At 38.0% G+C, this 13,986-nt stretch overlaps 1 protein-coding gene across 9 annotated transcripts in view; it reads right to left on the bottom strand.

Moving 5' to 3' along the window:
* The window catches only part of dst (dystonin), a 287,668-nt gene that overhangs the window by 250,223 nt on the left and 23,459 nt on the right, over positions 1-13,986 (bottom strand). For 7 of the 9 annotated variants that reach the window (XM_062995876.1, XM_062995886.1, XM_062995883.1 and 4 more), the window contains exon 4: positions 13,145-13,358. In XM_062995876.1, coding sequence (XP_062851946.1) covers positions 13,145-13,358 — 214 coding nt within the window. Of the gene's footprint in view, positions 1-4,305; positions 4,433-13,144; positions 13,359-13,636; positions 13,694-13,986 lie in introns of those variants that run through there. The other 2 variants (XM_062995882.1, XM_062995884.1) reach the window with 2 other exon arrangements.

Genomic DNA, 13,986 nt, shown 5'->3' on the forward strand with positions numbered 1-13,986 from the left:
AGCAGACATCTTTACAGGAGCTACTTTAACACAGCACTGAATCATCTTCAAAAGCCATTTCTGGCTCTGCAAGACTGATACTAGTGTGTCAGGTGAGTTTATGTGTAATACTTGAAAGGAATACAAAGAATTGATGAGAAGTTTGATTCAATTGAACAAACTGATTCATTTGAGTTCATTCGTTCCAGCATTATGAATCAAATCATACATAAGAATGACCTATGAACCAATAAACCAACCAGTAGTTTATTGCTTTATCTTTTTTTTTTTACTTTAAATCAACAGCTTTACCCAAGTCAGAGTCATGACTGGACCAGTTCCAACTGGGCACAAGGCAGGAATACCCTGGACAGATTCGTTTATTAATTGGCTTTTTTATTAAAGCTTTAATATCTTTACCATCTTCTCTGAGTAGCCTATGCAATCTCCCAAACATACTGCTACTCATCCATGTCCCTGATTATAAGATGCTAGACCTCAATGTAAAACAGTGACAAAATTGATGTCCTTTACCGACAGCCTTCCAGAGGCTAATCTGCAGTTAAATTAGCCATTTTTTAAAAGCCGACCACAAGCAAGTTGCCAAAAGATATCGCTGAACATAAGATATGAATCAACAAACCTCCTGGGGTTTCAGCACTGTTTACATTAAAACATGATAACAATGCTTTTTGATTGAGCAAGTCTGTGTAATAGATGGTGTTTTAACCTGGATTGTGATCTGGCAACTCAAACTTGGTACTTTCACTCATTGAGTCAGAACAGCCTAGTCAAAACTGTAGTCACAAATTAGACTGATAGGCACTTCCAATTACTATTATTACTATTACTATTATTATTATTATTATTATTATTATTATATTATAACTGTAAATTGTAAATCTTTGAACATTTCAGTTAACATTGTATAGATGCTACAAATATTTTAATTTGGTTATGTATGGCAGGCAAAGCTAATTTGTTCAAAAGTAACATTCATACATCCAATCAGTGCCTGTTTTGCCACCGCTTTGTCCTACTCAGGGTCACAGTGGGTACAAAGTTACTAGGCAAAAGGTAGAAAACACCAGGACAGGTCGCCAGTCCATCACAGGGCAAACACACTTACTTACTCACACACACACACACACTCATCCCCAGCAATTTTAGTAGCTCCTATAAACCTGACTGCAAGTCTTTGGACTGTGGGAGAAAGCCAGAGCACCTGGAGGAAACCCATGCAGACACGGGAAACTCCACACAGCAAACTCCACACATTAAGGACCCAGACTGTTCCACCTCGGAATCAAAGTTTTTGCTGTAAGGCAACAGTGCTACTTACAGAGCCATCATGCCACCCTCTCAAAAAAAGCAGCTAAAACAAATTCTACAAAAAGAGTTTCAAGCAAGACGCCTTGGCAGGAAACAGAAACTGTGTTTTGTGACATACAGAATACAAAACAGCAACTATTTCTCACAACCATTAAACAGAGAGGCTTATGACTTTGTGAATGATCCTTTTCAGAGGCTGCAGATAATGCATAGCTCAGTGAACTAGAGCAGGACTATGGAATTAGTGGAAAACATGCTTCTATTGTCATGCCATAAGCTAGGTCTGATACTGTCTGGTCATGTCAAGCATGCGCAATGAGAATGTAATTGCAATGTAATTGAGTAATTTAACTGGAGATGAACGAAGACCATCCCCATTTTGCCATTTAACCAAACCTACCAGCAAATAAGTCAAGTCTAGGAAAAGGAAATAGGAAGGAAATACTGTTTTTACATATTTTAGTTTTGATCTAGCTGTGTTAATCCTCGAGTACTTCTGTTTTAGTGTTAGCTAAAAAACATATGCTAGTCCACCAGCTACACAATCTGTGTAGGCAGAAAATGGGCCAGTCCTTGTAATAAAAATTACTTACAATTTTTACAGCTCCGTGTCAAACCTTATTTGCACTACACCTACAGATAATAAAACTCTTTGTCTTGCGTGCCGCCCCTAGACAACACAAGTCTTTCCTAACCATATGACTCTATCAGCCCGAACACCCACATAAAGGCCTTACCCCAGCTGACATGTTGATTATTTTACACAATACATAAAAACCCCAATGTTAGTCTAGCAGACTGCAATAGATATTATACATATAAGAATTGTAGACAAATATACGGTATGTGTGTGCATAAAGGTAATGCAATCAGGACCTTTAGGAAGCTTACAGATACACTTGTTTTTGCTTTCTCCATCTCCAAATGTCATGCCAGTAAACCTTGTAAGTGGATGAGGTAATTCTGCTGTGCAGAGACCTAGCACAGGCTACATCTGAGAGAGAATAAAGGGAAGCACCTACAGACTGCAGCCTCTAATGATTCACATGGCACTAAAATAGTGTTTCCACTTACACACATGGCCAAGAGAGCTGATTTAACAGAAGTGACAGCTTCTGTCATGACATGTGTCTATTCTGATTTTAAATCTACAAAGAAAATAACAATGTAAATATACACAGCAAAAAAATCGCAGATTAATAGAAATTTAATTTTTATCCACTTAAAGCATAACACAGTCAACATCTTTTCAAGATCATATCCTGAGAGCAAGTTAAACAGCCCCTCCTTTTCTCAACAATGTGAAGGCACTGTCGAGCTCTAAGGCATAAAAAAATCCCTTTGCTACAACAATCCATCTTATGTAAGTCTGGCTGGACATAAATGTAAGATTTTTATTGACATTCCTATTTTTGTTACATTTAAACCTATCAAAAGTTTTTTTTTATCCAGATATATATTAATCTTTCTATAATATAGTTATTTATCCAAATCAATTTATTCATCTTATTCATTGTATACGACTCTTTATATCCATTTGCCATTCATTTTTCTTTTATAAATATATTAATCCATTTATTTCTCTAACCAGTGTACTTCTGTTCAGAATTTATACATAAATGTATCAATCTACCTTTTTATTTAACACTCTTTTTTATTTATCCATCATGTACCAGTTCCTCCATTTATCCATCTATTCATCCATCCATCCATACCTCCATCCACCCCAATCCATCCTAACTCAAGGCTATTCATGCATCAATTAATTCATCTATCCATTAACTTAGCCATCATTTAACTAAGCTAGCTAAATAAACTAAATAAGCTGGTGAGAAAAGCCAGCTCTGTGGTGGGTCTGGAGCTGGACAGTCTGGAGGTAGTGAGTGAGAGAAGAATGAAGGACTAAATCAGAGCCATCCTGGACAATCCCTCTCACCCTCTCAATGAGGAACTGTGGCGGCTGAGCAGTTCATTTAGTCATAGGCTCATTCCACCCAAGCGCAAGACGGAGCGCTTCAGGCGTTCTTTTGTGCCCACTGCCATCAGACTGCATAACAATAGCAGAGAATACAGGCTGTCCTCACATTGACCAGCCCCCCCCCCCCCACACACACACACATAATAACTCAAATATCTTTCTCCCCCGTTACGTACAACACACATATGTATATACGGTGTATATATATATAGTGTTTTCCTTTATAGTTATTATTTGTCATACTGTTTATAATAATAATTGCCATTATATAGTCAATATTTTTTGTTTAATTCAACCCAATTTTATTTACTCTGTGCTAGAGCTGCTGGAACACTTGAATTTCCCTCACAGGCATCAATAGAGGAATCTTATCTTAATCTAATTATGTATCTATTTACTGATTTGTTATTTCTTTTTTCGTTAAATATATAAACATTGATCTATTTAATGTAAATAATGTCTTTTCCATACATCTCTGTCCACAAATATATGCATTTATTCAAAGGTTCATAAATCTGTCCATCCATCACCCAATCCATTTATTGTCATGTATTCATCTTTTTATGTAAATATTTACATTATTTGAATTTAAATCCATATAGCTATTATTCCATACATCTCCATATCAATTTTATTTATTTACTTATATATTTATTTATTTATTTATCTGCCTGCCTGTTTGTCATGACATTTATTCTCAGCAGCTCCGTCCTACAAAATAACGGTCGCCTCGTCCCATGACTCTAATAGTCTCTAATAGAAACTGTCATCTGTTAAACTTCACATATTAAATCTTACTTGTTACATTAGAGAAATAAAAATGATTTAAAAGTCATTATGCTAAAGACTGTCCTGTGTTAACCATATTCCTTCATATGTCTGTTATAGCTGAAGTGGAAAGCGCACCGCTGCCAGCACGCTGCTGGATTATTTTTAGCTGGGAGCGGCGGTCTTATACGCGCCCCTGACTCAACAACGCCAAAAATAACAAGCCACTAAACTAAACCGTTATTTACCTTTATATTTCTCTAGCACGTCCTCGTACGCTTGCAGGTACTCGCTTTCGCTGTTGAGCAAACAGTGTCCCGGTATATATTGAGCCATTCCCGGGCCGACAGAGGGAGAAAACGGTCTAGTGCTGTCTCATCTCCACTCAGTGCCAATGATCCACTCAAGCCAACACCCCTCCGATTCCCCGCCCACACACACAAAGTGACCAATTAGAGGCGTGGACTCCTCAGCGTCTGAGAAGAATCTCATCGTGGCTCTCAAGACCACCAAAAACCATGATGTTCCCTACTCCCTATTCCCTATTCCCTACCCCCTATATTCCATATTTTCTATTCCCTGCAAGATATTCTTAATTTTCTATTCCCTGCTTCCTCCTACCTCATGCATATTCACTGCTCCCTATTTTCCACACCCTTCTCCATAGTCCATATTCTCTAATCCATATTACATTTCTTATTCTCCACTCCACGCCGTATCCTATTTCTTATTACCTATTCCCTACTCCCCATTCACAATATTCTCTTTACTTCCTATTTCATACTCCCTATTCTCTATTTCCCCATACACTATTCTCTACTCCCTAATACTGATTCCCCTATTTAATATTCTATACTCATTATTACATATCTCCTATTTCCTACTCCCTAGTCCATGGTCTCCACTTTATATTATATTCCATATTCTTCACTCACTGTTTCCTTCACCCTTCTCCCTAGTCCATATTCTCTAATCCATATTGAATTTCCTACTCTCCAATCCATGCCGTATATTATTTCATATTCCCTATTCTCTATTCCCTATTACCGTATCCTATTTATATTCTATACTCCTTATTACCTAGCTCCTATTTCTTACCCCCTATTCCCTACTCCCTATTCCCTACTCCCTTCCCCTTAGTCCATGGCCTCCTCTTCATATTATATTCCATATTCTTCACTCACAGTTTCCTACACCATTTTCTCAGTCCATATTCTCTAATCCATATTAAATTTCCCATTCTCCACTCCACATTGTATCCTATTTCTTATTACCTATTCCCTACTCCCAATTCACACTATTTTCTCCACTTCCTATTTCATACTCCCTATTCTCTATGTCCCCTTCACTATTCTCCACTTCCTATTACCTATTCCCCTATTTAATATTCTACACTCCTTATTAGCTATATCCTATTTCCTACCCCCTATTCCATACTCCATATTCAGTACTCCATATTCCCTGCTCCCTGGGCAATAAATTGGAGGGGTGTTGGCTTGACTGGATCATTGGCAATTTTTTACATTTGTATGAATCTGTATCGCTTTACACAAACAGTACATACTACATACAATTGCGTAGCACAGGGGTCAGCAACCTTTTTTGTAAGACAAGCCAATTAAAAAAAAATAATAATACCTAAAAATTACAATAATGAAGTATTCAGCAGGCCAGCCAATACTTCAAAGCTGTATAACACAAACAGTTAGCATATACACTAAATTGACAAAAGTATTGAGACTTCCCTTCTAACTTTTGCATTCAAGTGTTTTAGCCACAGTAACAGCTTTCCGCCATCTTTCTTCTTTGATTCGAATGCCTTTGCAGCTCCAGTTAAATTATGGGATGGATTATCAGACCGCAAGTGTGCTGTGTTTGTATTTTCAAAAATGGCTGCCCAGGCAGTAGGTAATCCGGGTACTTTTCGCGTACTGTTTAATGAATACTACGTATTCGGATACACTACTCGCTCTCACCTACTGCTTTCGCGTACTGTTCAGTATGGAAGTATGCGCTTTCTGACGCAGCCTATGACTGTGCCCCTGTGCACATAGCAAGGTATATCAAGACATGAAGAAAAGCTTGGTTCAAATTAATTTCCTGACCTCAGCACTAGGGGTGGGTTTAAAAAATCTATTTTTCGATTCGAATCGATCTTTATTTGAATGATCCGATATCGATTCATATAAACGCGAGATCGATCTTTTAAATGAGCCCCTTTTTACGGTGTACACGGAAATCTGTTACCTTCTTTAATCTCGCGTGACCAGCCACTGTTTTTTCGTGCAACGAAATCTGACCTGCACATCAGTTCAGCATGGCAGAAGCTCCAGTAATGCCTGGTTCACACTACATGATTTCTGCCCTGATTTTCGGCGACTGGTCTGCGCTAGATTTGCCGGCTCGGGAGCAACTCGGCTCTTAATCAATGTGAAACAGCGAGGGGAAACAGCAAGGGGAAACACACGGGAGAGGTTGTAAACAAGTGGAGCAGGGGCGTAATATAGTTATCGTTCTCTACAAAACAAAATATTTATTAACCTCCAACTTCAGAACAATCCCTGTTGGTAGTGTTGCCAAATCCACTCAGATTCCTTATTTTTTTCTCTTTGATATTACGCTGCTCATCAGCGCACAAATTTTTATTGCTCGCTACTTGTTGGAGTGTATTTTAGGACGTGGTTTCATTAAACCCCTCACGTGTGTTTTTGTGACAAAACGTAGTTTGGGAGACCAGACAGACTCATCTGAGATTCCTCCTGGTGATAGATGGTGTAGATGTGAAACCCCCCCCCATCACCCATCAGTCATGCAGTGTGAACTGTACAGCGACCCGGCAAATCAGAAAGTTGTGTAGTGTGAACTTGGCATAAGCTGTGCAACAGCCAGGTGTATGTTTACATTACACATACACTGTTGTAGCGTGTCAGACATATAAAATAATAATAAAAAAATTATGTTACTGTTTTTTGTTGTGGATTACTTATTTATGTAAAAACAAATATTTTTAATAATGAGTGTTCTTTGTACAATTATCACATTCGTTCTCTGAACATCTGTACATATTTAAACAAAACCTGTTAATGTAACTCAAATATGCCTAAATGTGTTGAATCGAAATTGAATCGAAAATCGAATCGAAAATCGATACCCAGCCCTAGTCAGCACCACTGAACAGCTTTGGAATGAACTGAAACATCTTTTGACTAAATGGGCACAAATTTCCACAGACATACTACAAAGTCTTGTGAGACTCCTTCTCAGAAGAGTGGCTGATATTATAGCCAAAAATATCACATAAACGACACAATAATTAATACCATTTTTTTTTTAAATGGCATGTTTACCAAGCTCATGGTCAGAGATCCAAGTAAGTGTATTCTCTGTCAGTTAACGCAGTCCATCTATAGCAATACACTGACTTAACCTGTTAGTTCTACGTGTAACATAACTTTTAGCATGGCTTATGTACCTTGAAATTGCTCATTTGATTGATACAGTTTCGTCAGCATTATCCTTAAATGAACGTTGATGTTTTGTTTCAGAATAGCGGCGCACACTTGAGGTCAGACAAACACAGCACACAGCCTGTTCACAAATCCAGGCAAATCCAGCTGTAGCATGCATGCCATAGATTGCTGACACCTGGCCTAATGCCTAATAAATAAGTTGCCTCAAAATTGTAATGGCATCAATTGTGGTGCACATACTTAATAAAGCCTACTAGTTATTACAGCAGTATGCTGAGTTTTAAAATGAAATCTGAATTTTTCATGAAGTAGTATAAAAGCAGTGCTGTATACAAGCCTGTACAATAGAATATACAATGGCCTTAAATCACACACACACTTCACCACACAATCTAGACTGAGAGTGTTGAATTTATGACTGTATTATTGTCAGTGCCAGCTGTGTCCACTGTGCCATGTGTCAGAATGCTTGCTAGTCACCACGTGTTTGAAAGGGAAGCCAACCTCTTCATGGTCCTACTGCTAGTCAGATCTCTGTGATTTCACTAGAGATGATTGTGCTGAGGTAATAACCATGTAACATTTACTGACTAATTATTTTATCAAGGTGATATCAGCAGTGATACACCTATAATGTTTCAATCCAGCTTGACACAAAAAAAACAGAATGTAACCTTTTAATAGTCTTATTTGTGTAAATCCAATATTTATATGTTTTTAGCATTGTAGTAAACAAAAGGTGAAACAAAAACAATAACAATTCAGGTGTTTAAAAAGCATAGTTATATGTAAGGTAAACATTGCAAAAGGAAACATTAAACACAAATAGCTTGATCCTTTAAATGCTTGCAGCTCTTTTATATGTAATATTGGTGAAAAAGTAACACATTTTAGTATTAAACCAATTTCTTTTGTAAACAAACCTGACTGGTACTGGTACCTAATGCATGCCGTTTATTTTCTGTAATCCACACCCTATGCCGATCTCTACTTCAAGTGAGCCAGTTACAGTAGTGTTTTATGGCTGATAGATGTATGGCCTATTTATTATTTAAAATACAAGCATTGGTAAATTATTTTTATTATTTTATTTGAATATGCTAAGTGGAGTTTGATTTGTTTAAAGTAATGTTTTTGTCAGAACAAAGTATAAGGTGTAGAATTAAACACCTAACAGGTCTGTCACAGTTGTAAAATTTTAGCTGATGATTTGATTATAACATTAAGGTTATTCTGAATCTGATATGTGTTGTGTTGTTAGGAGTTATAGTATTGTTATTTGTTGTACTTCTTCACTGTTCTAGTTTTAGTATTGCTATTGTTGTTATCTGTTTTATGAAATACATGCAAAATTCAATAAAATATTGTTCAAATATTAAATAAACAACTGAGCTATTGTTCATAAAGAAATAACAGAGATAAACAAGATAATTACAGTTCTTGACCTACAATAATAATTAAAAATACGATAGCACAGTTATTTAATTATATTATTAAAGTTATTCAATATAAACCCTGTGCCAGTGCGTGAGAAGATAAGATTGTGGAACATGATTATAAAATGCAGCGTAATTAAATAGTCATGACTGTGTACTTTCACTTTGATTTGTCACTCAAGTATAATTGTGACAGGTCTAGATATAAGGCTTAAAATTTAAACTAAATGAAATACAAAAACTCAGAAATGAAAGTACTAGAATATACCTTTTTGTTTCTGAGATATTATCCTTAAGGGCCCTTTACACCCTTTTTTGTATATTTTGGACTAAATACCTTATTGCACCCTGTGTTTGTGTACACAGTACATAATGAATCAGTAGGAAATATTTACCCTAAGGGAAAAATATAAGTATAAATATATAAGGCAGTCCAGTGACAAAAAGATAGGTGAGGTGAGGCCCCATACATGCTAGAATTAATACGTATATACCCAAAATGCAGGATGCTTAACCAAGGTGTAACAATACTGGAGCCAAAGAGCCACAAACCAAAAAGATAAATGGCAAAAGTAAAAGGGTGGCCAAAATGATGGAAACAAACTAATGTATCAAAATAACATTAAAAAAACATCCACAGCTAAAACCGGTTGTCACATCAGAACCAGATGCTTGATAGACAGGCGTGTAACAACCAAGTTCTCCAAAAAAAACAATAAGAGATGGAACTCGATACAAATCATTGGCACCTATAAACATAGCAGGGCAGGCACTCAACCTACTGGCACAGTCCACACCCAGTATCGATCCATGTGCAGCACCCATTTATAAGGGGACCATCACACCACCTTCAGCGCTGGAGGAATACCAGACCTGACCAAGGTTTAAATGATTTTAAAGAAGAAAGAGCAGGTTGAGCAATAGAGAAGCTAGCAACTCGGTGAGGGGGCAACTGAGATTAAATGCAGGCACCTCTACCTGGAGTAAAGTAACATTCAATGAGGTGTAGAGACTGTGGGTTTATTTTGTGCGTCCCTGCCTCGTATTTAAAGGCAGGTGAGCTTAATACTGTAATGACAGGTGGCCCATCACAGACACATTTCAGTACTTTCATTTCTAAAAATGTGTGTCCTGGAGACCTGGCTTCTGCTCCTGTGTTCATTTGGGGTTTCTCCTACCTCCCAAAAGATGCTGAAGGTGGACCAGCTAGTATAACTTGCAAGTGTGAATAAATAAATGCCCTGTCCAGGGTGTGTTCCTCTCTTTCCTTCTTTTAGGTGGCAACAGACAACAAAATAAAACATGCTGTAAAAATGAATAAATAAATTGTTTTAGTGATTTTTCTGTCTGAACTGATAAAGGAAATCTGTTTTAATCAAACAAATCCCTTCATGAAGTGCATAGTGATTTTTAGTTTAGTTTTTTTTTCTATTTTTCCCACTTTTTCCCCCCCACTTTTTCTCCCTTAATCTAGTCATCCTCTATGGCACTGGTTCTCAAACTTTTTAGACCGAGTACCACCCATTATCAAACCGAAACTTCCAGGTACCACCTATGATTCTCATCACAGAACCACATAAGGCTCACATTAATTAGGTGTGTGTGTATATATATATATGTATATTAGTGATGGGAATTATGGCTTCTTGACGGGAGCTGGATCTTTTGGCTCGGTTCCTTTCAAAGAGCCGTTCAAAAAGTGACTTCACGCTACTAGGTAAACTAGGTAAGACACCCTCGATATTAACATCAAATTTGCATTAAATGTAGGGCTAATTCAAACATCACTTAAATAAGAAAGATTAATTTCAAAAGGCAAAAACACTATAGGGAAGAGGCAGACTGTGGTTGCATTTCATTAAGTTTCAGAAAAATCCTCTCTTGTACAGAGATGTGACTGTGTTTGTTTCTGCTTTAAAACATAAGCACATTGAAATAATCAGATAACAGAATTAAACAAGTTTATAGTTTATTTCTCAATTATTTGTAATTATACTACCAGCTCTCTCTCTCTCTCTCTCTCTCTCTCTCTCTCTCTCTCTCTCTCTGTGTGTGTGTGTGTGTGTGTCTCGCTCTCCGCAATACTGAAAGTGTTTCGGATTTGAATATCGACAATACACAGCCTTTATTACGATTTACGATTAATTCCCCTTTACTGATGGAAGCTGAATGGGTGGATTACAGCCGATAAGAATTGTGCAGAAATAAAAGATTCGGCTCCTTTCGTTCATTTCAAAGATCCGTTCAATAGAATCGGCATGTGAGTGAGTGGGATGCGTCTGTTTAGCGGAGCAGCCAGGAACGAGATCAGTGAGCTTCAAACGCAGATCTGATCTGATAAAAGCGAGAGATCTACTGATAACTTTACTGATAACTTTAACTTTACTGATACGTTTCGGAAATGTCCAGATGGAAACCGCGAACGTGAAGTATAGACGTAATGAAGTACGGTGTCTGCGTAGCCCCGAATGTTTTAAATAACACATTAGTTTGAATACGATTTGTTTTAATTAAACTGATTTTATTTAAACAGAATTATAAGAATTGTATTAGTAATTTACACATTTTGTTATTTTTTTATTTATTATTATTAATTTTTTTTTTCGGTGCATGTAATTACTTTTCCGAGATTATCTGGCGTACCACCTCGTGCTGCTTCACGTACCACCAGTGGTACGCGTACCACAGTTTGAGAACCACTGCTCTATGGGCTTGTTAAGTCTGACGTCACACGTGACGTTCGGACCATTTCCGGGTCCAAACGCAAACAACTATGATATGATAAGATAAGATAAGGCTGAACCTCTGAACCTTTTTATATATATTGTAAAAGCAATATTGCACTAATTGTAATTTTCTATGTTTATTGTCATAAATATTTCCTGTTTGGTTAAATAATACTTATTTGAAGTGGAGACTTGGTATTTTAACTATTGATAATTTTTCCTGGTAATCAATGTATGCTGTTATTCATTAGTCCTATTTGGTTAGCCCTTAAGAGGGCAGAATTGTATTGGCTCTATATACGGAAAATATATATCAAATATACGGAAAGAAAGAGGACGCGGAGCAATAGATTTTTTACCGTAGTTTTGTTTGTTATACGCCAATTGCGAACATATTGAGTTTTTATTTTGTTTTTATAAGAAACTTGGATTAATGGATAAGCCAATTTAAGAAGAAAGTTAAAATAAATAATGTTTGTGGAAAACTTATGGAACTCTGTGTCGCTGTCATTGGAAATTGGGTTTACAAACACGAGTCATAAACTTCTAGTCCTTCTCAAAAGCGATCTGGACGAGAAAAGGTCTTTTATATATATATATATATATATATATATATATATATATATATATATATATATATAGACAAGATGTGCAGTACACTAGTTCATGTCATTATTTAATTTCATGTCAACTCATCAAGAGGTAAGCGGTCATATTTTTAATTCATTACATGAAAACTGACATTTCTGACTCTTTGGTTTTACTTTTAATCAGTATAGCTTATAGCTTATAAAAATAAAAAATCCAGGATATCACATGTAAATTATATGAACATATTACATGTAAATTAAAAACAGCTCGAAACACGTGTAATGAATATACAATTTGACGCCTCTCAACTGACATACGCCCCCTCCGGCACGTACAGTCAGTACAGACTGCATTTTTCACCTGCACGAGTCAAGTTCATACCCTTGACGGGCACTGTGTATGGAGGGCCACACCCCCATCGGCATTATTCCTCAGCCCTGTGCAGGCGCCATCAGTCAGCCAGCAGGGGCCGCAGTCGCACCAGTTATGAGGACCTATGATCCGACTTTCTTACCCTCTAAACCTTAACAACAGCCGATCGTTGTTCATGCTGCCGCCCAACCCAGTCGGAAAGGCAGAGCTGAGATTCGATACAAAGTATTCGAAAGCCCAACTCTAGTGATTTTTGAAGGAGCTCTGAAGATGTGCCCTGATTTAACTGAATTTACCCCATTTGAACCAGCCTCTATCTGTCAGTAATGAACAGCTGTGATTGAACATCAGCATGGCACACGCCAACAATAGAGCCCCTGACAGACACACAGCGGTGTGTTACAACCCCTCAGGCAGGCCTATATCCTGAATGTAATCAGCATGCACGTTGTGAAATGTGTATTAGAAACAGCACAAGGCTGTGGATCTTACCGGCGATCCTGAGCACAGCTCTTTCAGCCGGATCCAGTACTGATCCACCGTGGATCTTGCGCTTGGAGCGCTCGTGTCGGGGTAAATTCCACGGAAGCGTGTCTCCCGGTGCCGGCGACACACAGCCCGATCTGCTACTGTAATCGTCCTCATCGGAGAAATCCGCTGATGAAGACATGGAGCAACGCAGGGAAGTGTTCCTGGATCCCGAGCTCTGTAGGAACAATAGATAAACACAGTGATCTGAGTGAACGTAAACAGCCTGATCAGGAACAACACAGATCAGATCAGATGCGCGTCTTGCTCTCACCATGGTTGCTCTGAAGGGATACAGATTTTAGAAAAGAAATTGAGGAAAAAACATGAGTCCGACTGATCTCTCACCTCACTGATCTGTCTATAATAAAAAAGCGAAAGCCTTGTGTCGAGGTCGGGCTTAAATAGCAGTCTGAATGTGTCTGGCTCCCCCGACAGGGCAAGACAGAGACTTACCGCTGTGTAGATCTCTGAGAGAACAGAAAGCTTCGGGCTGCTTGTCATTTCCATAAAGGCGATGATGATGCGCGTTTACAGAAGAACCGCACCCTGTTGTCTTCTGCCTGCCTGAATTTGCTTCCAGCCACGTCCACATCCACCTTCCAACAATCCCAGATCCCACAGGGACTGAGGAGAGATCGAGCTGTACAGTGAGCAAGCTACCGCCTTTGATACACACAGGCTGTATAATAAAACGAGCGGCTGTTAGAAATAAAGATGTTAGAGCGCCATCGCTCTGTGTGCGGTACTGTGCGGTGATTTACGCGTCACCATCAGCCAATCAGAATGTAGCCAGGGCATCACTC

The sequence above is a fragment of the Trichomycterus rosablanca genome, chromosome 5 (genome assembly GCF_030014385.1).
Source record: "Trichomycterus rosablanca isolate fTriRos1 chromosome 5, fTriRos1.hap1, whole genome shotgun sequence".
Taxonomy (NCBI): domain Eukaryota; kingdom Metazoa; phylum Chordata; class Actinopteri; order Siluriformes; family Trichomycteridae; genus Trichomycterus; species Trichomycterus rosablanca.